The sequence below is a fragment of the Aspergillus nomiae genome (assembly GCF_001204775.2).
Source record: "Aspergillus nomiae NRRL 13137 chromosome Unknown contig00114, whole genome shotgun sequence".
NCBI classification, from domain to species: domain Eukaryota; kingdom Fungi; phylum Ascomycota; class Eurotiomycetes; order Eurotiales; family Aspergillaceae; genus Aspergillus; species Aspergillus nomiae.
In genome coordinates this window covers 52,810-79,515 of record NW_015378169.1, presented here as the reverse complement: position 1 = coordinate 79,515, position 26,706 = coordinate 52,810, and the positions used below count along the sequence as shown (strand labels likewise).

Below are 26,706 nucleotides of genomic sequence, written 5' to 3'. Positions count from 1 at the left end.
CATGCCACACCGCGAAGGCCTGAGTAGCGGTTACACTGGTCGCCATCGGGTCTGGTATACTTCGGTAAGTAGTGGTACAAATGAGGGAGCGAATCCTGCTTTCCCTGTGTAACGAGAGCTTGAGGATCGACCGCTGACCCCTTCTGAGATTCAGACCCTTGAAAAACGTTTCTTGCTGCAGCAAAAATCCCTGCGTGACAGCTGCAGGCGGGCAACCCTCCCACCGTCCGACTTACGAATCAACTGTTTCCTTTCCCTTCCATTTCCTTAATTCCCTTCTCACTGTCTCAGACGCCTGCATTCCCACATTCTTTGGTTTCGATCCAGAGCACGAATTAGCCTCGACGGATCCTTCTCCCGGCTGAAAGGCAGCCAATCAGCGCCATCCCTGGAGTCCAGATTGAATGTCTGATCGTCGATCCGCCAAGAAAAAAGGGTGACCGATCAAGGCTGGAAGCAAAGCGGTCTCGAATCCTTCCCTCTCTCATCTCTCTCTCTCTCTCTTTCTCTCCGCTCTGATACGTATCCCTTGATGAAGCTGGTTTTCTTCAGCAAGCATGGACTTGGAGTCTAGGTTCTGGGACCAAAAACAGAATCTCCCGGACAAAAAAGTTGGCCATGGACATTTTCGGTTTCGACACCCTAATTCCCTACGACCGTGTTTGTGTGTGTTTTCGTCTTGTTTCCTCTTTTCCTTGTTCTGTTAAGAATGCAGATAGAAGATAGAACCCCCATGCGGCAACGCAAAAACCCAATCTACTACTTAATTTACGTCTTTAATTCTTACCCTATTACCTGGAATATAGCGTTCGTAGTTGATTACTATTCGTTACACGGCCATCCCGCGTCTCATCCTCCAACGTCACACGTGAAGGTAAGCTGTAACACCTCTCATAAATAGTAGGAGGCTATTATATCCCAAGAATTATACTCCGTATGACAGGACCACGCCAGGCTCCACTTCCCAACGGGCAATGAAGTCACCCATCCACCCCATACCTGGAAACTTCCCATTCCATTGTACGACACAGTACGACGGGTTTGGGGGGAGGGGGGTGAAAAAGAGTAAAAAAACCTGGCAACCCCAAAACTAACGAACCTGCAACCTTGACTTCCGGTTGGGAAAAAAAAATATGGAGACAAGGGGGGAATGGATGTACGTACGTACGGAGTATACCTTCTATAAACTCAATTCGGGAGGTTCGTTATGCGGGAACGCTTTTCCGTTTCGCTCAGGCCTCTCTCTCTCCCTCCCTCCCTTCTCGAAATAAACAAATATCCTATTTGAACTATTGGGGGAGCGTTTAAGATTGCTTTATGCATACTTTGTAATGGTTTTTTTTTCCTTTCCTTCTCTTTTCTTTTTCGAGCTGGGGTTGGGGGTTTCTTTCTTTGCTTTTCTGTCGTGCGAGGGTTGGTTGTTGGACTTGTTGGTAAGGTAAAAAAGTATGCTTCTTTTTAACCCCCGAAGGGAGAAAGAGCCAGACATGGTTTAGGCTAAGCATTGTTACAATGGATCGGCGGATGTGAGGTCGTTAACCTCGCGTATGTGGAGCTTTGTGTGTGTGTATGTGTATGTATGGGCAAGGTCAGTTCTTCCCAGTGGTTTTATTTTCTGAGTGACGCAGGGAGTTTCAGCTTGCATCCTGCTGGGAAAGAGTTCCTTTGTGGGAAGTAGGGGGAGTAACGGTCATGGGATTGGGGGTTGTTGGGATTGCTGTTGTCTTTCTTCTTATTTTATTTTGTTTTATTTTGTTTTATTCTCTTTTTCTAGTTTTTGGTTTTTGCGGGTCTTGAAGGTTTGGATCGGACTTGCCGTCTGGGGTGATCGTCGATGATGCATTTAGTGTTGGGATTGATATTGGGAAAGTTTATTTCTGGGGTGCTGCCTATAATAGGCCTAGGGTGTTGGTTGGGAGATGAGTTATATGTGCTTTGAGATGTGTATATAAAGTGCTCCGGTATATGTACTAGAAGGGGTGAGATCGGCTTGAACTCTTATGTGCTGATCATACGATGCTCTGTACAGAGTATTGATGTGCAATACATATACTTGGCTGGGCTTCTAAGACTGTTCTAGAATTTGGAAGCTTCGTGGAAGATTATGGTTTACCCAATTCAATAATGCCATAGCTATAGCCTGACTAATTGAGTTATGCATCGTGGGACTTTCGTTTGAAGCCCAGTTGATCGCTCCACTCAATACATCGCGCTTCGTACACAAAACGTTAAGGATATCAAATTCGTCTTAAGTTTCGTCAAGGTCAACCCGAAAATGGAGGCGGAGATTTCTATGCTGCTATGTAGCTTTTGCAACGGTTGGTGCCAAAGTTGTATCCATGTGCATTGATTTTAGGAGAGATCACCATCATCAAATAACCCGGAACGTAAACCCCAAACAAGAAAACTCAGGTATAGATACTCTGCTCCCTATTAGTAAATTTCTCGCTTAGATCGGTCGATCGCTTACCTCAGTGATCTGGTTGACCTGTAGCCCGGGCTCGGCCATAGTACTAGCATCTTCCAAGAACCGAAGAGGCATCCAAACTAAATGACCCTTAATCTCATCCAACTTCTCCCGAACGTCCTTGGCACGTTGAAACGGGTCAAACAAGTGTCCCTGCTTCATCCGGTTGCGAGGGTAAAACCAGTCATAGTCGTCGAAATTCTTGATGTTGTCGTCCGGATCGGCACGGAAGAGCATTCGATATATTTCGGTGTTAGTAGTCGCCCGTCCGGTCCACATCTCCCAGAGCGGGTCGCTCATAGGGTCCATAACAAAGTTGTTCTCGGGTCCCTCGATGACATGGTTCATGCAAACATTTGGTGGCTGCGCATTGGGGCTTTGCGAAGCGTCATAATCCTGTGCTGGGAGCAGCCCAAGATGTTCCCTCCAGAGCTGCCGTCGGAGTGTAGCAGCTAGACGACCTGCCTTATATGGCTTGCCATCCATCATGCTGTCAATGAAGTCCTGATCCTCCACAACGATAGCCAGTTCACTGTCGTGATATCCCAGTTGCGACTGGTACAGTCAGCTATGGCTTGGTGGCTTTAAATCAGAAGAAACATACCCGATCGTTGATGTTGGCACTGCCACAAATAGCAACTCTGTCATCTACAATGCACACCTTGCCATGAACATAGAGTTCCTCCTGGACGAAGTTGTCTTTTTCAGCTTCCGCTTCACCCTCCCAGGCTTCATCAGACATCCTGCCACCGTTTAGCATAGTCGTATGGGCAACCGTATCCTTGCTGGATGGTTTATATTCGGGCTTGTGGCGCTCGGCCTGCTCCTCATATCGCCGCAACCTTGCAAGCCTCTCTTCTTTTTCTTTCTGTGCGTCATCATAGCCAACTTCGCCCTTATCGCCCTCTTTACCAATGGAAGGATGAACGCTGTCACTCATGATGGACTCCGCAATTCCACGCTGGATGTCATTGTATGTCACTCCCGCTTCCTTCTCTAGTTCTTCCAGAGCAGGGGTTTTGTTGATACGATCATATGCGCGCAGGTTGAAAACAAAGATGTGTTCTTCGTCTATTAGCAATTGTTTAAAAAGAAAAAAAAAAAGAAGGCAGGTTACTCACGTGTAGGATCAACGCCTGCGTGCTTGAGCTGGCCGAAGATCGAGTGCTCACCACGGTTGATCGACTTATACTGGTAATCCATGATCGCCCGGGTGCCTGTTGCTTCAGTCTGTCTAAGATCTCCTGCAAATCCAGGAATGGCCGGTATCACAATGATTACCCGGAACTTTCTGCCTTCTTTGGAAGCACGGACGCAAGCATCAACGATTGCGCGTCCAATCGTATTAAGTATAGGCTTCTGCTGATCTCCAGTGGCCGTGACTAACAGAATCAGCAAAATGCATAGTGAAAGGGGAACAAGTCGAACGTACTGAAGAATTGATTCTCAATGTAGACGTAGTGTTCGGCTTTGCTGATGATCTCCTTGTAAGCGTTTTGGATGCTGTGCTCAGTCAGGATACCGCTACTCCAGTCAGCGCTGCTGCGCACAATTTGTGCCCGCGCACTGCCTTGGGCACCACGGGGCTTCGAGGCTAGGGGTTCATAAGGATGCTGGACATAGTCACCGCAAGGGTACTTAGGCCGCTGCACAGCGACTAGGTCCTCATCTTCGCCGAGACGGCCCTCCAGCATCAGCCAATCAACAGATTTATCACGCTTATACTTATCGCGCTTGATAAAGTTCCACCGTAGGACAAAGTGCTCAGCAATGTCATAGACACAGTCACCCATAAGACCCATGGCCACATCATGCCAGGGCATTCGGCCATAGTCCGCCTTGCTGAGTTCATTTGCTTGCCATTGTGCAACACTCTGAAAATCCATGATGCGATTGTTGTTGAAATCCTGTCCTGGGAAGACCTCGTCCTTCATATTTGATGGGTGAACGTCAGCCAGAGGGTGCTGGTTAGCATCCCATCTCCCAAAGCATAGATCGATGCCTCCAATAAATGCCAGAGCATAATCAATAACAATAAATTTCTCGTGATGGGCCTGGTCATCATCAGCTGTTGACCATTAGGCATATTTAGATGCATTAGCTCACCCAGTACAATGTCATGTCCGCTGCATTCTCAAAAATGTTATGATCCGGATGTCGCAGAATCTTGATGTTTCCATGGCCAGGAGAACCTTCTGGGCAGAGATTGCGTAATGCGTGTTTCGTATGGGCCGAGTTACAAGTCAGTGCTTGATTAACCTGACTTTATAAGTGACTGAGCATTTCAGCGTAACTGAAGGCGACTGACCTCTTTGTATACGATCACGTAGATTTTCACTCCGGCTTCTGCACGGCGTTTGAGCACTTGATCCAGTCGCCATTCCTGACTCTGATACGCGGGTCTGCGTAGGAATAGCTCCGGGGAAAGCCACCAGTCTTCGATGTAGATGACCTCCTTTGCGTTTTCGAGAGCGATCGAAACAGCCCAGAGATAGTCTAGCGCATCAACATACCACTTGACCTTATTGCCCTCTCTAATCGGAGCGAAGGACTCAAAACGATGGGATTCGGCGATTGCTGTTCTTTTTCTGTCGGTTTCTTGTTCATGCGCTTCGTCATGGCGGTGGTTCGGGTTGACAATGTTGAAGAATTTGCCAACCTTATGCTTGACGTGGTGCGCCTCCTCTACAATGTTGGCATCTATCGGGCCCAGTCAGTTTGTTCGTAGCAAATTGGTGGATAGGATTGACCTTTAAAAGAACCCTCCAACGACTGGAGCTTTTCCTTGAACTTGTCCATTGTGACGCTTTACAACAACGCCCTTGGGGAATTGAATTGAAAAAAAGAACGACTCAACGTGGGGAGTTGTAGTGCAGCCAGGCAGCCAAGTGTTCCTGAAAAAGTGGGCTCTGCTCCAACGAACAATGATTGAGGGGGGTACGTAGGCGCCGAGCCCCCAATGACATCACGTTATTCCTTAGCCTTATAGCCGTACCAAATTAAATGCTTGGGCCTGAGATCTCGTCACCTGATGTTTCACTCCACGAATCCACACATCAGAGGCACTAAAATAGTGTTCCACGGAAGTTGCGGAACCTCGCAAGTGCAATACTTGTACGGAGTACATACGTTACTGCGTACTCTGTACGGAGCTGAACCGCTCCTTCGTGTCTCGAACATCGCCGGTACGCCCCACCCTTGCTTCAATGCAAGCGAGCAACACTATTCAAAGAATCAAGATACGTAGTGGGTACGTTCCCAATGGCTCTACGATCATCATGTTTGAGTCCTGTGACATGTAGTAAATTCAAACTCGCAACATTGATTTACTGACCAGATTCTATGTAGCACCATGAGGGCAATGCGCAACAATATCTACAAGGATGACGTCGATTTCGCCACACTAGCACTGCAATCACCCAATTTTGCAAAGTAGTAAGTCTTGGTTCCCACCGAACCAGAAGTCAAGAGGTTTCACGTTCTAAGGCGATCGTGCTGAGATGTTACAGTCTGAAACCAAATAATCAATTGGACTTCAGCGATCCGGATGCTGTTCGGTGAGATCGACAAGCTGTGGGGTCTGGCCTTTCAATTAACTTTCAATAGCCAATTAAGCATAAGTCTCTTGCAACGAGACTTTGGCTTGAACGTTCACATTCCGGAGAATAGGTTATGCCCGCCGGTATGTACCAGCCAGTGTACATCTGTATCTGTTTCTACTGACAAAAGTTATAGGTGCCAAATAGGTGCGCGATGACCCCGAGCATGGATTTCCATTTCTAATGATATCAGGTTAAATTATATCCTATGGTTGCAAAGCCTTTTAGACACTACTGGCGATGAATATCGTGATAACTACGACCCTGATCGAAAGGTTATCGGGCTTGACATGTACGGCTCGTTCCATCATCAGTCGAGGTAAATTTGATCTAACTTCCACAGAGGAACAGGATGCTGCAGCATATACCCGCTTCTTGGCTGCTCTGTTCGGCCACAGTGGAATTTTGTAGCAACAGGTAAGGTTGACTGTTTGAGAAATGAATAGCCTAACACTAAAGGACGCGTTAGACATCGATGATGACAATATACGAACGTCTCAAGAAACTGTGTCTGGGAATAGGTTAGACTCTCGAATCCGCATTGTCAAGACCGATTCCAATGGTGATCTCATTCCCTTGGAGAAGCTTGAAGTCGAAGGGTATGTGAATCGCCGATACTTTACGTATTTCTGCTCCTAATGTGACTAAAGCCTTGATTTCACAATGTGCAACCCTCCATTTTATACCTCTCGCGAGGAGCTGGTGTCCTCAGCGCAGGCAAAAGAACGGCCACCATTCTCTGTAAGCCACATACCCCAACGCAAAGGCCATGTACTCACACTATATACAGGCATGCACCGGTGCAGAAGTGGAAATGGTTACCCAAGGAGGGGAAGTTGCTTTCGTGTCTCGCATGATCGAAGAAAGTTTCAGGCTCCGCCAGAAAGTCTTATGGTATACTTCGATGCTGGGAAAACTGAGCAGCGTCTCCATACTGGTCGAGAAGCTCATTGGATATGGAAATCACAACTATGCGGTCACGGAGTTTGTCCAGGGCTCTAAGACTAGGAGATGGGCGATAGCATGGTCGTGGGGTGATCTCCGCCCTTCTGTGGTATGTCTCGCTCACTCGCACATGCATTCTGGAATACTGATAGCGATAGGACGTGGCGAGATCGATCACGACCTTTCCGAAGCACCTTCTCCCTTTCCCGTCCGAATACATCTTCGATATCCCCAACGCCTCTATCGACGATGCAAGTCAAAAGCTCGACAATGAACTCACTTCTCTTCCGCTTCAATGGCTCTGGCGCAATAATTTAGCCGTGGGAGTCGGGTTCGCTATGGAAAATGTGTGGTCCCGCCAGGCGCGTAGAAAGATGAAAGGTTCTGCTGGTGCAATGCAGAATATAGAAGTTGATGACAGTAGCGCAGCATTGGGGTTCAAAGTGCATCTGAGGAAGGAAGGCATCGAGGAGAAAGGCGTTCGTGTACTGATAAGATGGCTCAAGGGCACGGATTCGGTGTTGTTCGAGAGCTTCTGTGGCATGGTGAAGAGGAAGCTTGAGGGCAGGTAGAGGAAGCAATATAAGTTCGGTTGTTCTTGGTGCTCTCGATTACGGACCATCTCCGGTTAACACTTAATAGTAATCAGATGAGCTGGATTGTCTTCACCCGAATAGCTTCGGAGGTCAGCGAGGGTTCAGCCTTCCCACATCCATCCTCCTATACAGTCTTATAGGACTCCATTAAACGACTTGCCGGCCTTCTGACTCGTGCTGTTGGATGAATTACCGTGCCCAGCGCCATGCCTAACAGCATGGGCAAAGGTGCAGCTGACGAAGGTCACGCCAGCACCGGAAGCAAACAGAGGAATAGTGGCAGATTGGATAGGGAAGAACAACGGAACTCAGTATATCGCAGTCTGTTCTCCACTGGGGGTGTTCGAAGGAAGCTTCACCTAGGAGCACTATATCTCGTCGCACAGTTTTATGCTAGAGCCGAGACGAGCATCCACTTTTGCTATGTTTTTATTACTATAAGTACTACTTCGCTTTGAGGACAAGCTTCTTTATTGCGGCATACATTTTGACAATAGAAGCAACCCAGAAGACACGAGGACACGAGACCGACCCATCGAACATTCAACTTGTTCGTCCCACGACAGCGACACATCTCCAGTGAAAAAGAGTTTCTTACTTCCATGATATTCTTCTTTAAATTGAGCACTACAGCATCGCTTACATGTACTTTCCTCTAGTTATAGAAATTGAATGCAGGTAGCGGGTGTTTGTAAGACTAGTAGCTGTGCGACCTCGGGAATGCAAACTACCTACTGAGGACGGTTCTCGGCGCCCTCCGAAATATGGAAAGTTACGGTCATTAGGAAAAATCCGGTTCTTTTAGGTACATATATAAAATCCGGCTCACATAGAAAGGTTAAGCACAGGAAAGTAAGTCTACAACAGTCGCCATCCAGTGAGAGACAAGCAATCAGGTAGGCGGGATATCCAAAACACGAAAAGGTTAAAATGAAATAAAGGGAAAATGAGACGCAATCAACGTCCGACGCTGTCTTTGCGATGGGAGACCGAGCTTCTCGCGCTAACAGGTGCTTGCATAGCAGGGATTCCCAATTTTGCTTCACCGATTCTGCGAAGTAATGATTGAAGCGCTATGCGTATTTCAGGGTTCAAGTCGCGACCGAGAAGATCAACAGATAGCGGGTAGAAGGTTTGGATGTGCTTGTCAAAGCCTTCAGAAGGGAAGTTCGTGTATCCTTCCAGCACGTCTACCACTACGGGACGCCAGGCAAGCACATTTCGATGCTGCGAATCTTCGTCAAGAAGGACAAAACTGCGAATTATATCGGCACAAAGTCTAAAGAAAATAGGTTAGCAATGCATTAGCACGGAGTGATAACCAGACACTTACGGAATGAGTGCAGCCTCTGTTTCTGCACGGCTATTCCTCCTTTCTTCCCTCTCATCATGGTACATACGGAAAAGGATGTGGACGTAGGTTGCAGCACTTCCACTCTCCTGCTTGAGAAGGTTTGGCGGCTGCTTCATGAATCCTTGGCGCCAAAGCTGCATGCGCAGTTCTTTGTCCTCGTTGAATTTCTTCGCGAACTGGTAACTCTTCTTCAGCAGCCCCATCAGTCGAAGAAGCTCATGGCTCGGAATCTGCGCATAAACCTTGTCGTTGGAGAAGAGTTCATGAACAGTTTCGATCATAAGCAATTGAAGGACGCAGTTCGTTATGATGCGGTTGAAGTACCGACGACGGGCAGCAGTGACCGCAGCTGGCTGTTGCTGTACCTCGGCAGGTGGTCTGTAGTCTTCCAGCCCAGAGTTGGCAGCGGTAGGCATATCTCCTTCCTCATGCTCATGTGTCACATTTTGCAGTCCGTTAGTTTTCGAAGCGTCGGTAAGGCTTTCCCGTGCTGAGGATGTTTCAGTAGTCTCTTGTGCACCTCCCTCATTGCTTGCGGCTTCCCCGTTGGTGGATTTGTGCGACTCGGAAGACTTTGTAGAGATGGCTGCTGCAGCTGTGAACAATTCGTAGGCAGTAGTCTTGCTGAAAAGCTCCACGAAGGCACCAACCACCTTCTCCCAGTGCTCCTGCTTGAACTTCATAACATTCTGCAAGATCAACTGTTGTAAACAGTTACTGCCGATTCGCGCGATAGTGTCGTTCTCTTGACAAATGCATAGTGTAAGGAGCTCCAGTATGCGGCCCAGCATGTATTCTAACGCATCGAAGTAATGCGTGAAAAGGGTAATCATGTTTCTCAATGCTTGAATCATCGTAGTGGATAGCCACACAGATAGCTCTTCGTGGTTAGGTACTTTAGACATTTCCGACTTGGACTGCAATACAACGAAGATAGGATAAAGCAGCTGTCTCCAGAGAACATCCCAGAACTCTTGAGGGAAATCGCCACCATATCTGATCAGCGTTTCGAAAAGATACGTCAAAGCTCTAGATCTTATGTTAGCCAAATGCTAGCATGTCAAGGACAAAGGGAGCTTACCGTGAGCGAACCTCAAGGTCGTCACCAGTCATCAATACGTCTTGGAACGCAATTAGGATAGGGTACCAGAACTGTTCCTCCTTAGATTGACGGCTAAGTTGCTTGGCAAGGTTTGTATTTTCATCTTGGAATTCTTCAGCTGATGATCCACGATGAGAGAGAGGACATTCAGGCGTTCTGAGCATTTTTGAGACGGTTGACTTCAAAGTTTCGATAGCCTGTAACGACTTCTTCTGGAACTTCGAATTTTTAGAGAACTCTGTCAAGCATACGACCAGATCGGGGAAAGCACCCTGCGTGATCACAATGCCAAACCGGGTGTTATATATCTGGGTAACATGTTCGAAAGCCATATTCACAATGCCCTCTATAACCACATTAGCAAATTCCATATAGCAACCCCGGAGTATCATCACTTACCATAGGGCTCGCGAGCAGCGACTGTGAAGACGCCAAACATCGTTTTCCAGCCAGAGCGAATGTTATCTCCACGGGCCTGAATCATCTGAATAAGGCATCGCAGAATCATGTCTTTCACGGTTACCGCGTTGCTATTAGCCATGACATGTTCAAATGGCTTGAGGAAATCTTTTTGAAACTTGAAACCTGGAAGTTCTTCGATCTCCATAAAGCGCATCGACAACTGACGAAGCGAGTCTAGCGCAAAAAAGACCACTGTTGTGTTGGAATGACATCCAACAAGGTTGAAATGCTGTCCAAGGACTTCCCAAATCTTTGACCATTCTATCCTGACTCTCGTCATGTTATAGTAACTAATCTCAACGAGCTTTTGCAAACTGTACGTACGGGGAGAGTCGGTTTGTCCGGAAGACTGGATCTCTTGCCAACTTACTTCGCTCAGCGCCCGGATAAAGTCAATGATGGCTTCATGAGAGAGATTGGCTGTATTTGTGAAGATTCGATCTACACCCCTGATCATCTCAGCAGATCGGCTTTCCATTGCAGCTTCGGTGCGGAAGGCCGTAGGACCGTTGATTGATCGAGGACGCGGCCGTCTTGATGACTGGAAGGATTTTCGGGAACCATCTGACGATGCTTGAGGCACAATACGCGCCCGTGAAACGTCGGGCAATGATCCTTCGTCAACGCCGTCAGTGAGAAGTTGGAGCCGATCAAGCTGGCTAACGCATGTGAGGATCTCTCTCCAGGAGCTTTTGAGGTAGTTCCCTTCTGTAAGTGCTACATCAAGTAGAGCTTTCAAAGCCTCGACATTCTTCGCCACCATTTCTCTAATGTTGCCCAAGTTCGTGAACTTGGCCAGAGCCGTCACAAATGCAACTCGAGGAGTCTCCAAGTCAAAAGAACAGCTAATTCGGATTGCCAACTTCATTCCTTCCATGCACAGTTTAATCATTTCAAGGTTTTGGGTGTCCTGCATTGGAGCAGATAGGCCGGAAAGGAAAGACATCCAAGTGACATTGAACATAGAACCAACGTGTCGAACAGAGGTAGCAGGAATAAACCGTGAGAGAGCCTCCCTGACTGCCGTTTTTCGTTGCGCCCGAATCAAGCTTCGATAAAGTTGCTCGGTCTTGTTAGCCATTTCTTCGGAGGCCTGAGCGTACTTTTCGCCTTGGATGTCCCTCCCCACAGTTGCAAAGACTTGTCCAGCCCTTGATGCCAACCCTCCGGGTGCGCCCGTGGGCATTCCTACGTTTGCAGCGTGTTCTCTCTCCGTATCAAGAACAATTTCATTACCTGCAATCTCGTCGTAAATAGACGTAAGATATTCCTCAGGTAAGTCCTGATTATCATTGATGCCCCTGTTGTTTTTTATGAATTCCTCCTTCGTCATACGACGTCCCTTCATCTTGCTGCTGTGCAGGTCTGTGTTAAGCAAGATGACGGAGTACGCAAGAACGTAAGCCGTGTCAGCATTTGCGAAAGCATTTGGATTTTGGGTTGTGTAGCGCTCTGCAAACTTGAGCATGAAACGATCGATCTTTTGGGCCTCTCCAGGCAGACGGAAATGTTGCAGGAAGCCACGGAGAGCATCAACGAAACGCCGCTTTGTGAACTCCATCATGTCAACGAATGCATGCATGATAGCAATATTCTCGGCTTCACCTTCGCGAGGTATTCTCCTACCATAGCCTTGTCTAGCCGGTCATTACGGAATAACAAGGACGCAATCTCGACAGGATCGGACTTGATAAAACCTTCTTGTATGAATAGTTTGATGCCACGCTTAGGTTTGAAATTAAACTGCTGGACGGCATTCATGAGTGCAATCTTTCTTTGCTTGACTTTCTCCATCTGGCTTGGATCATCTTCTGCCACTGGTGTTGACCGACCGGTACTACCCTCGACAACGTCGACCCTTGGGGATGAAAGGAATGCACCGGCATTTGTATCCAATGACTCTCTCGGATTGTCAATGGATTTTTGAGACGAGATATTGGGGACAGCTTGATCAGCCATACGCTGAGAGGCCCAGTTGTCTAACGATTGCAGTATCTCCACCAAAGATTCAACCGACTGGTGCTTGAGAGTATACTCAGAAGGAACACCCTGCAGATTAGGCTGTTGAATGTTGGCTACATTCGCGGTAGTAAGAGTCGGAGGCAAAGTACCACGTTGGTGCCACTCAAGTCCCAAACGAGAGATCTTGACATGGTGCTCCTGGAATTGATGCTGCTGGGCTGCAGTAATGGAGACTGGTACACTGGCATACCGAGAAAGTTGTTCGATGATATTTTGGAAAATGTTCTCCAGTGCTGTCCTGTCACAGTCATAATTGAGATATAGCTCAACTAATGCACGCGGGTCGTCTGCCAATCTTTCTAAGATTTCCATAAAATATTGCTTCTGAAAAGCGGGCGCGTTTCGCTTCTCAAGTATAGCCAGATAGATCTCTTTCAAGAACACCTCAAGTTCTTTCTTCATCATCACTCTCATATGCTTGAGCATAAGCCAGAAAATTTCACAGCACACCTCGAACACTCTTGGCACCGAGCTGGAGCCATTTCGGCTAAGACTTAGGCAGAGGTGAGGCCGAACAGCTTGTAGAAGAGTCATAGCATCCGAGCTGTTGGAGCTTTGCTTGATCGTCAACAGAGGGGACGTGAGAACAGCAATGTGGGTGTTGATTAGATAGTGAATGTGGTGCAGAGACAGCAGTTTTGATCTCATGTTTTGAGACTTCAAATCCTGCTGTTGTTCGTGGCTAAGAATCTTGTGACTCAGCTTGCACAGAGCCCGGAAAACCAGGAAAGCATCTTTAACATATACTTCGTCTTCATCCTCATCTAGAATTTCGCCGTCTTCTCTTTCCTCCCCCGAAATTGATAAGGACCTCGCTGGGGTCTGGCGGGCCTTGGCGCGTGTAACTGTTGTTGGGGCGTTGTCATTCACAGATGTGATATCTTTGTTCGACTCGAAACTTTGCAATGTCAACTTCTCGGTAGGCTCCTTAGCAACGGGTTGATCCGGGACGGTAGCAGAGGCGACGTCAGACGCTTGGTCTTCCTCGTTGGTTTGAGGGGTTTCCGCAGGATCCAGGGTCACAGTGTCAGAAGAGGACCCCTGTGCCTTTTCGCCATCACGCATATGTAGTTCTTTCAATTCAAGCCTCACACGAACTCGGTCAAAGACTGTGCTGACCATCTGAGTCAAAGATCCCTGAGCGATCTGCTGGTTTTGACTGGACTTAGAGTATATGAAAATGTTGTATATCTGGCGGACAGCTTTAAGGAGACCAGCTCCGTGCACCACAATTTTGTCGTTCAAAACCGCCGCAAGGAGTGATTTTAGGATTTGTTGTTGGACCTCAATAGGTGTGGCTTCGTTCTCGAAACAGTCGCAGATCGCATCGATAGCTCGTTCAATCAGCGGTGGCTGCTCTTGCGTGGGATCGGTTTGGGAGACATTGCCGTCCTGGGCACTAGGGAAAGCGAAGTATGAATAGGTAATAAGTTTTCCGATACAATCGAGTGCCGTCACTTGCAAGGGGACGCTAAGAGTCTTGGTTGCAAGAAGTAAAGGGCGAAAGATGACCTCCGGATCTATGGGTTGGCCATCCGACTGCTTTACATTCGCAACAGCACTCTTCACGGCGTCCTCCAATTCTTTAGTTCTCCGAGCTTCTCGGGATGCGCCAATCATGTCAAGTGCTGTTACAATGAAGACAGTGGAGCTAACGGGAACTGAACGATGTGTCGCAAATGTAGCAGTCGTTGACCTCGAATCCGAGCGCACGCGAGGATCCGGAACAGGGACATCTTGGGGTGGTACAGAGTCTCTATCGGGGGTCTCGTCGGGAGAGCTCTGTTCAGGGCCAACTTCCTCGCTACCATCTTGTGAGTTATCTGCATTTTCCTCCTTGGCATCCGACTGGAGCGATGGCTTTAGTTCGGATGTTGGGGTCTCGACAGCGTCCTTCGGGGCTGAAGATGTTTCTACAAGCTCAGCAGGTTCAGTAGAGTCCAATTCGCTGTGTACTAGCTTGTGGTGCTTTGAAGCATCCACATCGATATTTTGGCGTTCCGTCTCCTCGGGGATCGTGGGTTTGTCTTCCTCGATAGCATCGGGGGCTTCGGAGTGCGTGGAAACATCTGCCCCATGCTCTTTGTTGTCTGCCTGCGACAGAGCCGGAGATGTTTGGGTTGGCTCATTGGCAGAGCCATTCTCAACTTCCGCCATTTATGCGAGACTCCGTCCGGCGCAATCCAAATACGACATATGAGGGGTCCACATGGAAAAGCAAATGCAGGACTAGAAGCAGTGAGGAGAGGAGTTACTCCATACTAAGTTACTAACCCGCTAGTGGAACTGATGCGTGTCTTCTCCGGCGGACGGGGATAATCTACGGATGCCGATTCGTGCCAGGTACGCGACGGAGACCTGCTTACAACTTACCTAAGCAGGACACCGGCGGCACCCGGCGACACTATTCCGATCTCTCACCGGGAAGCTCAACAGAAAAGTTCCTGGAGCTGCACTCCTCAACTCTTTGATACCGGGCCCTTCCACCTGCCAGATATACCTCTCGCCCTCTCTTCCATCCTCTCTCCTCTCTTTGTCGCATCCCGGGCCCTTTCATCGTATCATACTCACAGCATTCAGCACCATGGTCGCCAGTGCTGTCCGGATGCGCACTCCCAGCGCCATGCTCACCAAAGGCGCCTCCTCCCTGAGGAGGCCGCAGGTTATGCACAGATTCAGGGATGCTGTTCAGTATGTTATAGCCTGCGCTTTAACCCACAATTTCCATGTTTCGAAAGGCTGACGTTATTACCCCTGTTTTCAGACCTCAATTGCCCGCCTTCGCTGCCCTTTCCCGCTACTATGCCTCCAAGTGTACGCCCATCCAGATTTTACTCTTCCTGTCTTCGTAGTGCAGCCATCCAATTCTAACATGTCGAGTTACAGCCTTCCCCCCTCACACCATCATTAGCATGCCTGCTTTGTCGCCAACGATGCTTGCTGGAAACATCGGTGCCTGGCAGAAGAAGCCGGGCGATGCCCTGCAGCCCGGAGATGTTCTGGTCGAGATTGAGACCGATAAGGCACAGATGGACTTTGAGTTCCAAGAAGAAGGTGTCTTGGCTAAGGTTCTGAAGGAAACTGGTGAGAAGGAGGTTGCTGTTGGTTCTGTATGTGCTGCGATGCAAATTTCAATTGTCTTGTATTGCACTTACTAATTGCGCGTCAACAGCCTATCGCCGTCCTCGTTGAAGAGGGCACTGATGTTTCGTCGTTCGAGTCGTTCACCGCTGAGGATGCCGGTGGTGACAAGGGTGCTGCCCCAGCTCAGGAGAGCAAGGAAGAATCCAAGGGTGCTACTGATGCTGCTCCCGCTTCTACACCGGCCCCCGAGCCTGCTGCTCAGGAGCCCGAGACCTCGGGTGAGAAGCTTCAGCCCAGTCTCGACCGCGAGCCTACCATCAGCCCCGCTGCTAAGGCTCTTGCTCTGGAGAAGGGTGTGTCGATCAAGGCCCTGAAGGGTACTGGCAGAGGAGGTCAGATCACCAAGGAGGATGTTGAGAAGTACAAGCCCAGCGCTTCTGCCGCTGCTGGCCCTACCTATGAGGATATTCCTATTACTTCCATGCGCAAGACTATCGCCAACCGCCTTCTTCAATCCACCAGAGAGAACCCCCACTTCTTCGTCTCGACGACTCTGTCTGTCACTAAGCTTCTGAAGCTCCGCCAGGCCCTTAATGCCTCCGCCGATGGCAAGTACAAGCTTTCCGTCAATGACTTCCTTGTCAAGGCTTGTGCTGCTGCTCTTCAGAAGGTACCTGCTGTCAACTCCAGCTGGCACGAGGAGAACGGTCAGGTTGTCATCCGCCAGCACAAGACTGCCGACATCAGTGTTGCCGTTGCCACCCCTGCTGGACTGATCACTCCTGTTGTGAAGAACGTTCAGGGTCTCGGTCTCTCCAGCATCTCTAACTCTATCAAGGACCTTGGCAAGCGTGCTCGCGACAACAAGCTTAAGCCGGAAGAGTACCAGGGTGGTACTTTCACCATCAGCAACATGGGAATGAACCCTGCCATTGAGCGGTTCACTGCTGTTATCAACCCCCCTCAGGCCGGTATCCTGGCTGTTGGTACTACCCGTAAAGTAGCCGTCCCTGTCGAGACTGAGAACGGCACTGAGGTTGAATGGGACGACCAGATCATTGTAACTGGCAGCTTTGATCACAAGGTGGTCGACGGTGCCGTTGGTGCTGAATGGATTAAGGAGCTGAAGAAGGTTGTTGAGAACCCCTTGGAGCTGCTGCTCTAAGCTCGATCCGGTCTGTTTGGGGTTCCAAAATGCCAGACGTAATACCTATCTACGACCGGAGTTCCTTTTGGCATTTGTTTTAATATGTATTAAAAATCATTCTAGTGTTTTTTTGACCGTAATTGGTCTATCAAGTACAGTGCATCAGATCTAAATCCATTTCCTATGTTCCCTTAGAATTCTATTCCCGGGCCAAATTCGTATTTAGGCTGCTGTCGACTTGCAGAGGCGACGGATTGAAAGAAATATCTCTAGGCGCTATCCATGTTTCAATTTTAATTATATGGCTTCCAAGTTCCGACTCACTGCTCCACGAGGGCCAAGCCTTTCTCGTTACAGTCGAATATGACCATGGCGGGTCTTGGCAGTGCTCCAACTCCACCGGCTGATCAGTGACGTGATGTCATTCTTTCACGCCCGCTCTTGCGCCCTGGCATTCGTATAAATCCATGCATGCGTCTTCTTTCAAACTTTACTTCACTTTCATCTAGCAGTCCCTTTAAAGTGCCGTTCTCAACTCCCCCTTCGATCAGCATCCTTGTCCTTTTACCTTTCCAGGTAGGTTGATCCTGTGTCCTCAACAACCCATTATCGACTTCATGGTACAGTCTACCAGCCATGCCTTCGCCGAACTAACTCTGTCGCAGACCATAAACACATTCATAAGCACATAACTTTCCAACCTACGTGCCACTCCAAACATGTCTTATGCCGAAGTAGCCGCCAAGGGCCCGGAACAATCCGCAGAAGAGGTACGTAGCATCTCTCTCCATACCTTCTTTGTCGCCAATAACCTTGCACTTGTTGGTATCTGGACTAACTCTTCAGCTAGGCGTAAGTCGACACATAGCCTGCTTACGAATTTATACATCAGAATATCCCTCTGACTAACTGAAATAAAGCCGTGCCCCAAGTGTAGGCGGGGTTTATAAGGATGAATCCGAGAGCACCGCCTCGCTAGTCGATGTAGATTCGCAACATGTCACCGTCGTGGATTCGAATTTTTTGGATCAAGACATCAAGACCACCACTCAAGCCGAGCGGGTAGAGCGGGAAGAGTCTGAGGAAAACAAGAAAGCGAAAGAAGAACGAAAAGCTAAGGCCAAGGCCAAGGCTAAGGCTTCTGGAATATGTCGCAACTCGGATAATCCGGTCTATATCGGCAATGCTGTGCTTTTGAGCTTGGTGGGCGCAGGACTAGGGTTCGGTGCATACCGGAAACATGTCGAAGGCAAACTCTCCTGGGAGCTGATTGGGCTTTGGTCTGGCGCTGTTGGAGCATTTGGTGCGGTTGATTATTTCGTCAGCAAGTAAGTTCCTCGGTGTGCTCAATGTCACTTGAAGCCCGTTTGCTAATGCTTAACTCTGTCAGGTGGTTTCTCCAAAACAAGTACCCTCCCAAGTAGATAGAGGGTTTTACTATTCCTAGCATTCAGTCTGGGGGTCTGTTTCTATATGACCGTTTCTGGGTGTCAGATATTTCATTATAGCTCTGTTACCCACGCTTTCCAAGAGCCGGCGTTGGCGCAGTGATGGATCTTTTTGTTGTATCAGTAATTCATAATGGCATACCCTGCTCCTTGTTTGGCATCGGAGTATCGTTAATATCCATTATATATAGCCAACGTATATCGGGAGTACACGAGCTTTAAGTACAGTACAATCAAGTTAATCATGCGTCATAGTATGACAAACCAAATGCTGGCCATGTCCCACAGGTTGCTAGACAATATTAATTTGCAAAAGCCAGCTTGTAGCTGAGTATTGCTGGTAAACAATGAAAATGGAAATAGTTGAACATTTGAAGGCTGCGCCGAGAGGCGGTCAGCGACGTCAGAACTGTGCGAGTGCAAGAACATGTGGCCTCGGCCGGGATTATCTACAAGACCGTAGTAAAGGTACAAGCATAACAACCGCATCACTTTTCCACCAAAATCACAAATCAGTTGATATTTGCTCAGTACATTGTACTAAAGGCCCTCGTACGGCAGCTGACTCTTTTCATCCGCTTTCGTAAGCCTCTACTGTGTCTACGGTAACGGGATTGTCTGTGGAAAATGGTACGTTCTTTGTATTGACGTCTGGTTATTGAATTGTGTCTAACAGGTGTATACTGCACAGAACTCTCTTTTCAATTCGGCATTGAAGCAGTCCTCTGCTATTCGTCGCGATCTGGACACATTCGCGCAGTCTCCTGCTACATCCTCACCTGCATTACAAGGTACGGACTGGCCTTTCGCTCTACAAAGATAACATGTACGAGCCTTCAGCTGTGTTGGAAACTTATGCAAGATTATAGGCCAGATCGCAGCTTCACTTGCCTCCTTATCGCGTACTGTCGATGACTACTCAGCTCTATCGAAGAAAGAATTGATACCCGAAAAACAACAGAAGGCGTTCGAGAGAGTAAAGTAGGAAACTATGTCCAAGTTGCCAATCGAGACTAGCTGACTGAGACACGGTTCTGAAGTAATTTCCGGTCGGAGCTTGCAGATTACCGACAGCATTTTGATCAGCTACGCAAAGAACGAGAGGATGCCGTAAGTTCTTGAGACTGTTTAGATTCGACAATCTTGATATGGGCTGATCCTGGTAAACTTGGATGTTATAGCAATCCGTGACAAACCGTAATGAACTACTTGGCCGACGTCCACATCACACGGCGACCCCAGAGAACCCATACGCCCAATCTTCTCTTCCACAGTCGTCGGCTTTTGCTCCATCTTCGTCCCGAGGGGGCCTCAGTTTTGGCGCTTCACCCGCAGATTACAACCGTGAGACCCATGCGCTTCGCGAGCAATCTTTCTTGGCCAACACGAGCACACAACTCGATGACTTCCTTGACCGGGGACGTGCTGTACTTGCAGATCTGGGACAGCAGCGAGAGGTACTGAAGGGGACGCAGCGCCGGCTGTATAGTGTCGCGAATACTCTGGGAGTCAGCGGTGAAACTATCCGAAAAGTGGAGCGACGGGCGAAGCAGGACAAGTGGATTTTCTGGGGTGGCGTTGTGATATTCTTTCTCTTCTGCTGGGCTGTATTGCACTTTTTGAGATAGTTTAAGATTTTTTGTTGGCCGTTGGTATGGGTTCTCTGGATGTTGCTTGGGTTTGTTTCGCAAGCGCAGGCGTTCGGATTGCATTATGATATCATTCTATACTTTTTTCTTTCTTCTATATGCCATTAAGATCAACTGAAAGGCTACATGGTCATGGATGTAATCGGGTGATCGATTTAAAACCGAGAACAAAAATCAACACAGGTCGGGTATTTATTCAAAATTATACGAGGTTTGACGCCGGTCCCCATGTGAAGTGACGAGTGATTCCGAGTCAGCCGTGCGTGGGGAAAGAATCGGAAACGGAGCGATTTAGCCGCCAACAAACCAAATTCGTTAGTGAATTCCTTCTCACCGGCAACGAAAGGCCGCCGATTCCTCTTTCCCTTTCTTCCTTCCTCTCCTTTCTCATCCGCTTTCTTTTTTTCTCTCCACCTCACCTCTCCATTTCTTTCAGATAGAATTCATTCTATCCTTCCTTACACATCATTCACAATGTTCGCTGCTCGCCAGTCTTTCAACCTCCTCCAGAAGCGCGCCTTCTCCGCTTCTGCCAGCCAGGTGTGTGATTGAATCCATCGAACCTTCTTGTTTCTGGACCTCGGAACTAGCTCTACGACAACAGAAAAACAAACCGACTAACTTACCTTCTTGTTCACAGGCTTCCAAGGTTGCCGTTCTTGGTGCCGCTGGTGGCATTGGCCAACCTCTCTCCCTTCTCCTCAAGCTCAACCCCCGTGTTTCTGAGCTTGCCCTCTACGACATCCGCGGTGGCCCTGGTATGTTTTTGCACAGCTTGCAGTATCTCCGACTTCGGTGATTTAAGACAAGACTAACATGGGTGATGCGACAGGTGTTGCCGCTGACCTGAGCCACATCAACACCAACAGCACCGTCTCTGGCTTCGACCCTACCCCCTCTGGCCTCCGTGATGCTCTCAAGGGCTCTGAGATCGTCCTCATCCCTGCCGGTGTTCCTCGCAAGCCCGGCATGACCCGTGACGGTATGGACATCATGACTTCGCAATGCCACTGGAAGTTGAATACTGATGGAAACATGGCCAGACCTGTTCAACACCAACGCCTCCATTGTCCGCGACCTTGCTAAGCTGCCGCCGAGGCTTCCCCCGAGGCCAAGATCCTCGTCATCTCCAACCCCGTATGATGAGTTCATCTACTATTACCAGTTATATCGCGCTAATTGCAATCAGGTCAACTCCACCGTCCCCATTGTCGCCGAGGTCTTCAAGGCCAGGGGTGTCTACAACCCCAAGCGTCTCTTCGGTGTTACCACCCTTGACGTTGTCCGTGCCTCTCGCTTCATCTCCCAGGTCCAGAAGACCGACCCCTCCAACGAGGCCGTCCCTGTCGTCGGTGGCCACTCCGGTGTGACCATTGTCCCTCTTCTCTCCCAGTCCAGCCACCCCAGCATTGAGGGTGAGACCCGCGACCAGCTCGTCAACCGCATCCAGTTCGGTGGTGATGAGGTCGTCAAGGCCAAGGATGGTGCTGGCTCTGCCACCCTCTCCATGGCCATGGCTGGTGCTCGCATGGCTGAGTCCCTCCTCAAGGCCGCCCAGGGTGAGAAGGGTGTCGTTGAGCCCACTTTCGTCGACAGCCCTCTCTACAAGGACCAGGGTGTTGACTTCTTCGCCTCCAAGGTCGAGCTCGGCCCCAACGGTGTTGAGAAGATCCTCCCCGTTGGCCAGGTCAACGCCTACGAGGAGAAGCTCCTCGAGGCCTGCCTTGGTGACCTCAAGAAGAACATCCAGAAGGGTATTGACTTCGTCAAGGCCAACCCTTAAATTACTCTCATAAGGTAAACTAGACCGTCTGCAGCTCTTTTCCTCCCTGTATAACAGTCTTGTGTATGACATTTTGCGCCTATTACCCATCGTGTATGCTTCCACTCGCATCGGCTTTATATCGGAGGAGATGCAGCTGCAGTTTGTTTCTGGAGCAATGACGAGCTGATGGATAGTTAACTGATGAATCCTTCTCTCGTTTCATGATGGCAAAGGCGACGAACATGTATTTCCTAAACATTTCAAAATATAATTGATTCCCCTGATGTCCGTATTCGGCTCCAAAGCCTAGTCCAAAGTAGATTGTACACATTTTGTAGTTGTGATATGTTGCGACATAGCTAAAGGACCCGCTTTACCGAGGCATATAGATAGATCTTATCTGATGCGAGGTGACAATCTTGGTCTCCATTCTTAATTCTGTCTTTATTCCTCTATCCCGAGTCTCTTACCATACCTTCTGAAACAGGCTACCTGCAAGATCCTCGTAAATTCATCCATCATAATCAAAACAAGAAACACTAATCAACCCAAGACCCGCTCCAATGATGGCACATGATCGAAAGAGGAACGAAATAGACGAAAAAAGAGAGAAGGCCAGGATCAAATAAAGTAGCTATCGCTCAGCCCGCCAACAAACCAAGTCAAAAGATAAATAGACTAATAGAATAAACTGATCACCAACGAATAGCGTATCTCTCAAGGAAAACACCGCGACCATTTCGTATCTCATTCCGTTTCTCATATTCTTGTGCTGGTTATCGTTCGTAAGTCGTATCTGCTCTTATATATGTGGTGTCTCATGTGTAGCTTCTCATTGCATCGATGTATCCTGTTCCACCGCGGAGATCGTGGTCGAATGTTTCTGCTACTTCTAAGACTCTCTTGATGTGTTCCATGGAGAGGGGGTTTTTCTCGTTGACGGCTAGGGCTTGCGCGGTGCGGACGGAGTTTTTGATCTGGGGTATGTGTTAGTTTGGGTTCTTTAGGATGGATTAGGAGTTTGGTGGAGGGGGGTAATCATACCTGTCGTCCGTTGAGATTGTGGCGCGCGAGAGCGTCGAAGTCTTTTTCGGTGAAGGTGGCTGTTTGCACGCCGTCCATTGCTTGGACTTTCTCTAGGAACATTTTCCATACGCTTCGCTTCGCCTTGGTGGTGAGGTCGCCGTATCGTAGGGCGACGTGGATTCGGGATTGGAAGGCGTCGTCGAAGGTTTCCACTCGGTTAGTGGTCAGGAAAAGAATACCTTGGAAGTACTCCAGGAGACGAAGGAAGATGCTAACGAGAGCATTGCGGTGGATGTCCTGGATCGTGCGTTTCTCGAGGAATATATCTGCTTCATCGAGCAGGAGCACGGCGCCCCAGGAATGGGCAATATCCAGGATCTTGTTGAGTTCAGCCTCTAGGGTCCGGGAGTCTGTTCCCAGCTCTCCCGCGCTGACCATGTACAACGGACGTTTGAGCAGCTCGGCAATGCCTTCGGCCGTCAGTGTTTTGCCTGTGCCTGGTGGACCGTGGAGCACAGCAACTAGACCTTTGCCCTTGCCTTGAATAACGTCGTCGATGTTCTGTGCGGCACAGAACGTGTGGGATTCGACAAGGGCCTTGACAATTGATTTCTGATTGTCTGGAAGGACCAACGAGTCGAATGCGTCTTCATTCCAGTTGATATCGCTGATCCCTGAGATGCTGAATTCTAGCCACAATTTCTCGCTGAAGGCGAATCCCAGAACCACCGGACTGGCTATCAGCAGTTCCTCTTCGGTGAAGTCCCTCTCAGATGGATCCTCGACTTCGTCCATCTGTTCCTTCTGGATTTCATTGCCATTTTCATCTAGCTCAACTTCGACCACGTGCGGCGTGCCCTCCTTGTCCTGGATGACTTTGTACCGGACTCTAGGGGCATCCGAGTCCCGACGGTGGACGTACGGGTCATCCGAGTCAGATTCTGACACACAGCAGCAGCCGCCATCACTACCGGCGCCGTCGGAGTCATCCAGATAGTCTGCATCTTTCGGGCGGACAGTGCTGATAGGATAGTTAGGGTTGATCCGACGGTGAATGGCAGGATCGATCATAACTCTTCCGTTGATGTTGACTTTGATGACAGACCGCTTCTTCTTGTAGAAACCCATGCCTTTGTGGAACCGGTAGTTCATACCTCTCATTGATACAAACTTCTTGCCTCTCTCAATTAGCTTGGCTTTGACGTCTTCAGCCTCTCGGTGGTACTTCAGCGGGTAACAGTTGAGGCTGGTTATCTTGCGGGCACCCTTAAAGCTTTCTACATCAGCCAGCATTGTTCCCATGCCAAAAGATTTCCCGTCGTATTCAAGGTAGCGGCCTTCAATGCTGTACCATTGACCTTTCATGAAAGAGGACTCCTTGGTGGCATATTCCAGTTTAAAAGCGCGTGGCTCGTCCTGATTCCCGTATGTTGGGGTATATGCGATGGTGTTTGGCTTGAACAATGCCCAGAGTAGATCGAAGGTTATTGTGTTGGCTTCTAGTAGCGGATACAGGGTCTTTTTGGTCTCGGCGTAGTCTGTATCTAGATACTTGACAAGGACCTTGAGATGGGCCGCCTTGGTTGCAGCGGTTTTTTTAGCTTTTTTCTTTTTCTCCGTCTTCGCCTGTTGCTTTAGGTCCTTCATGTATTGGCGGGTCTCTTCAAGATATAAGAAAAGCATATTGGGGTCAACGACGGCCGTCTCTTGCACTAAGCTGACCCCCTTAACGCCGTCCATCACCTTGGAAAGTGCATCGCGAATGTACTTGCTTTTCAAATCTACCACAGTCTCCGTGTACTTGTTATCCCAGTCAAATTTGCGGCGTACGGTAAATAGATATTGGTCCCATTCATTGGCCTCTGGGTCATCCACGGTCTCTGTAAGCTTGAAGTTATGAATGGTATTGTCCCACACTGAGAGTAATCATCGGGTTAGCACTGGCCGTTCTGATCTGTAGGTAGATTAAGGTTCGCACATACATTCATCTACCCGCTTGAAAGCTATCTTTGAAGCAGTTTTCTTCCTGCCTTTGGATTTTCTTTGGCCGTCTGTCTGCCCGTCGGATGAGTTCCGTTTACCGCGAGTTCTGTTACGACGCCTGCCATCACCTCGTTTCAGCCTCAAAGCGGCTAGTCGCTCTTCAGCGAGCAAGAGTGCCATGTCGTCCGGGTCAGCTTCCTCGTCTGAGTCCTCCAGGTCCTCTGATGAGTCTTCCTGGGACCGGAGTTTCTTAGCCTTCTTTCGCGCTCTGAGCTTGGATACAAGCCGCTTGACAGCCTTCTCATCGAGGGCCGTATCATCATCTTCACTCTCGTCTGAGTCCGACTCCGACTCGGATTCATATTGCGACCGGGACTTCTTCTTCCGACTACTTCTTAGTGACTTCTTTGTCTTGTTCTTGGTCCCTCTCCGCCGATGTGTCCTTTCCGGCTCCGATTCAGATGAACTGGAGGGAGATTCTTCATCTTCGGATGCAGATTCCTCGGCGCTGGAGCTATCAGCAGAGGAATCCGACTCATCCGAACTGTCATCACTAGGAGTGACTACGGATGATGTCTTGGATTTATGACTCTTCTTTTTCGAGTCGCGATTGCGGCCGTTAGGGTCTTTTTCCTTGGACGGATGTTTTTTGCAAGCCGGGGCGGTTTCTGACACAGCAACGATTGATTTCGCATCTGGCTTGATAGTAGTGTTGTCGACCGGCGGCTCGGCCTCATGTTTAGTTTCCGATGCGGCGGCGGCGGCGGCCGTGACGCTGGAATCGGCCATGGCTTCAGGGCGCTGATTAGATAGGGCCCGCTGTGGAGCTGCTTCGGGGAGCGGAGCAGATGGGGTCAAGAGCGGATCCGAGCTTTGCTCTTTTTGTGGCTCGGGCTCTATGACGGAATGTTGAGCTGTGTTGTTAGAGCTAGGATTTAGAGCGGTAGCACTTGGTGACATTGTCCGTGACCTCTAGCAAGTGGGAGGGGAATATAGTCGTGATAGGTTTAACACGGGATATTATGAATGAAAGGAGGATTGGGGTGTGAATGTAGGTGTCGGTGGATCAGATGCACGAGAGAAGGGAGAAAGACCAATACATATACCACAATGAGCGAAAGAAACCAGCTTACCTGAACTGACGTACGAGCCCTGACGCCTAAACACAGATATCACAGACTAGGTTGGCGCCTTGCTTCGTATAATCGGAATGGATTGGCCGACGACTGAGGGCTCTTCTGGCGGTGAGAATGAGGCGGAAGAGGTCCAATGCCCTACGACTTGGGCGCGGGATGTATCGAGAACGAACGAGAGGTAGGTAGCATGAAGACAACCTTACCACAGAAGTTGAAAGGAATCGTGGTTACAGAGCGGAGACTGGCGTGGTCACTGCGGGAATTGACGAGGAAGTCTCCGGGAAAGTAGCAGTCAGAAAGGGATCGTGAGATGATAGCGCGTTATAAACGGTAAAAGGAAGGTAAAATGCACAGGGACCGATTGTTGGACAGTCACCGATCCTAGGAAGAAGCAAAGCAGTGATGCCTGAGAGCTGCATGTCCCAATCACAGCTCTGCCTGAGGCGCTGAGTCGTTGTCAGCGCTTCAGTTCAGCCCCACGATGCAGGCATCCCTACCAATGATCGTTTGCCCCAGAAATGGGTTCGAATGGCGCAGATCCAGAATGGGGAGTCTTTGGAATGGATTTATTTTGTTCTCTGCCTAATTTAGGTATTCATGACTCACTACGACGAAGGATTTCTTCAGGACTCTAACTTTATCTTTGGCCAGATGATCACCGGGCAACGGATATTTTCATCATCTCATTGCGTTTCAGCCTAAAGGATGCCTTGGGGGAAGGCCGTAATGATGATACTAACAATAACAAGAATAATATTAATGATCGTCATGAGTCAAAGACCAGACCTGCCGATCTTTGGGTTACACAACCGTGACCGCAGGAATCGGCGATGATTTCCAGTCTCTTTTCCCCCTCCCCCCTGCCTTTGAAACGCATGCAGCCTGTCAGTGCGCCAGTGCAGCTGTACTGTACTTTTGCCC

The 26,706-nt window shown here is 49.0% G+C and overlaps 7 protein-coding genes across 7 annotated transcripts; 4 read left to right on the top strand and 3 right to left on the bottom strand.

Moving 5' to 3' along the window:
• Positions 1 to 2,408: 2,408 nt before the first annotated feature.
• pldA (putative phospholipase PldA) lies at positions 2,409 to 5,266 on the bottom strand (the record flags this gene model as incomplete). Its single annotated transcript, XM_015550326.1, has 8 exons — positions 2,409 to 2,423; positions 2,471 to 3,022; positions 3,072 to 3,532; positions 3,589 to 3,849; positions 3,900 to 4,521; positions 4,574 to 4,726; positions 4,776 to 5,167; positions 5,230 to 5,266. The coding sequence occupies 8 exons, from the start codon at positions 5,264 to 5,266 to the stop codon at positions 2,409 to 2,411; spliced, it is 2,493 nt and encodes an 830-aa protein (XP_015407404.1).
• A 553-nt stretch (positions 5,267 to 5,819) lies between these two features.
• ANOM_005068 (DUF890 domain protein) lies at positions 5,820 to 7,583 on the top strand (the record flags this gene model as incomplete). Its single annotated transcript, XM_015550325.1, has 10 exons — positions 5,820 to 5,902; positions 5,977 to 6,024; positions 6,074 to 6,149; positions 6,203 to 6,213; positions 6,260 to 6,358; positions 6,410 to 6,483; positions 6,536 to 6,665; positions 6,717 to 6,807; positions 6,857 to 7,120; positions 7,170 to 7,583. The coding sequence occupies 10 exons, from the start codon at positions 5,820 to 5,822 to the stop codon at positions 7,581 to 7,583; spliced, it is 1,290 nt and encodes a 429-aa protein (XP_015407403.1).
• A 981-nt stretch (positions 7,584 to 8,564) lies between these two features.
• On the bottom strand, positions 8,565 to 14,704 carry ANOM_005067 (Arf family guanine nucleotide exchange factor SEC7; the record flags this gene model as incomplete). Its single annotated transcript, XM_015550324.1, has 5 exons — positions 8,565 to 8,886; positions 8,941 to 9,990; positions 10,043 to 10,409; positions 10,463 to 12,080; positions 12,131 to 14,704. 5 exons carry the CDS (start codon positions 14,702 to 14,704, stop codon positions 8,565 to 8,567), a joined length of 5,931 nt encoding a protein of 1,976 aa, XP_015407390.1.
• Positions 14,705 to 14,996: 292 nt separating this feature from the next.
• On the top strand, positions 14,997 to 16,968 carry ANOM_005066 (putative pyruvate dehydrogenase complex, dihydrolipoamide acetyltransferase component; the record flags this gene model as incomplete). The annotated part of the gene is made up of 4 exons (XM_015550323.1): positions 14,997 to 15,238; positions 15,312 to 15,361; positions 15,434 to 15,657; positions 15,720 to 16,968. Coding segments are annotated over 4 exons (1,575 nt in total), but the record flags the coding sequence as incomplete, so codon positions are not given.
• Positions 16,969 to 17,497: 529 nt separating this feature from the next.
• On the top strand, positions 17,498 to 19,883 carry ANOM_005065 (dihydrolipoamide acetyltransferase component of pyruvate dehydrogenase; the record flags this gene model as incomplete). Its single annotated transcript, XM_015550322.1, has 7 exons — positions 17,498 to 17,630; positions 17,716 to 18,106; positions 18,815 to 18,842; positions 18,903 to 19,017; positions 19,096 to 19,207; positions 19,267 to 19,336; positions 19,408 to 19,883. The coding sequence occupies 7 exons, from the start codon at positions 17,498 to 17,500 to the stop codon at positions 19,852 to 19,854; spliced, it is 1,296 nt and encodes a 431-aa protein (XP_015407392.1). The 3' UTR covers positions 19,855 to 19,883.
• Positions 19,884 to 20,280: 397 nt separating this feature from the next.
• ANOM_005064 (malate dehydrogenase) lies at positions 20,281 to 21,658 on the top strand (the record flags this gene model as incomplete). Its single annotated transcript, XM_015550321.1, has 4 exons — positions 20,281 to 20,415; positions 20,516 to 20,633; positions 20,708 to 20,857; positions 20,919 to 21,658. The coding sequence occupies exons 1-4, from the start codon at positions 20,350 to 20,352 to the stop codon at positions 21,656 to 21,658; spliced, it is 1,074 nt and encodes a 357-aa protein (XP_015407391.1). The 5' UTR covers positions 20,281 to 20,349.
• Positions 21,659 to 22,380: 722 nt separating this feature from the next.
• ANOM_005063 (ATP-binding protein) lies at positions 22,381 to 25,609 on the bottom strand (the record flags this gene model as incomplete). Its single annotated transcript, XM_015550320.1, has 3 exons — positions 22,381 to 22,617; positions 22,685 to 24,582; positions 24,649 to 25,609. 3 exons carry the CDS (start codon positions 25,607 to 25,609, stop codon positions 22,459 to 22,461), a joined length of 3,018 nt encoding a protein of 1,005 aa, XP_015407386.1. The 3' UTR covers positions 22,381 to 22,458.
• Positions 25,610 to 26,706: the final 1,097 nt, after the last annotated feature.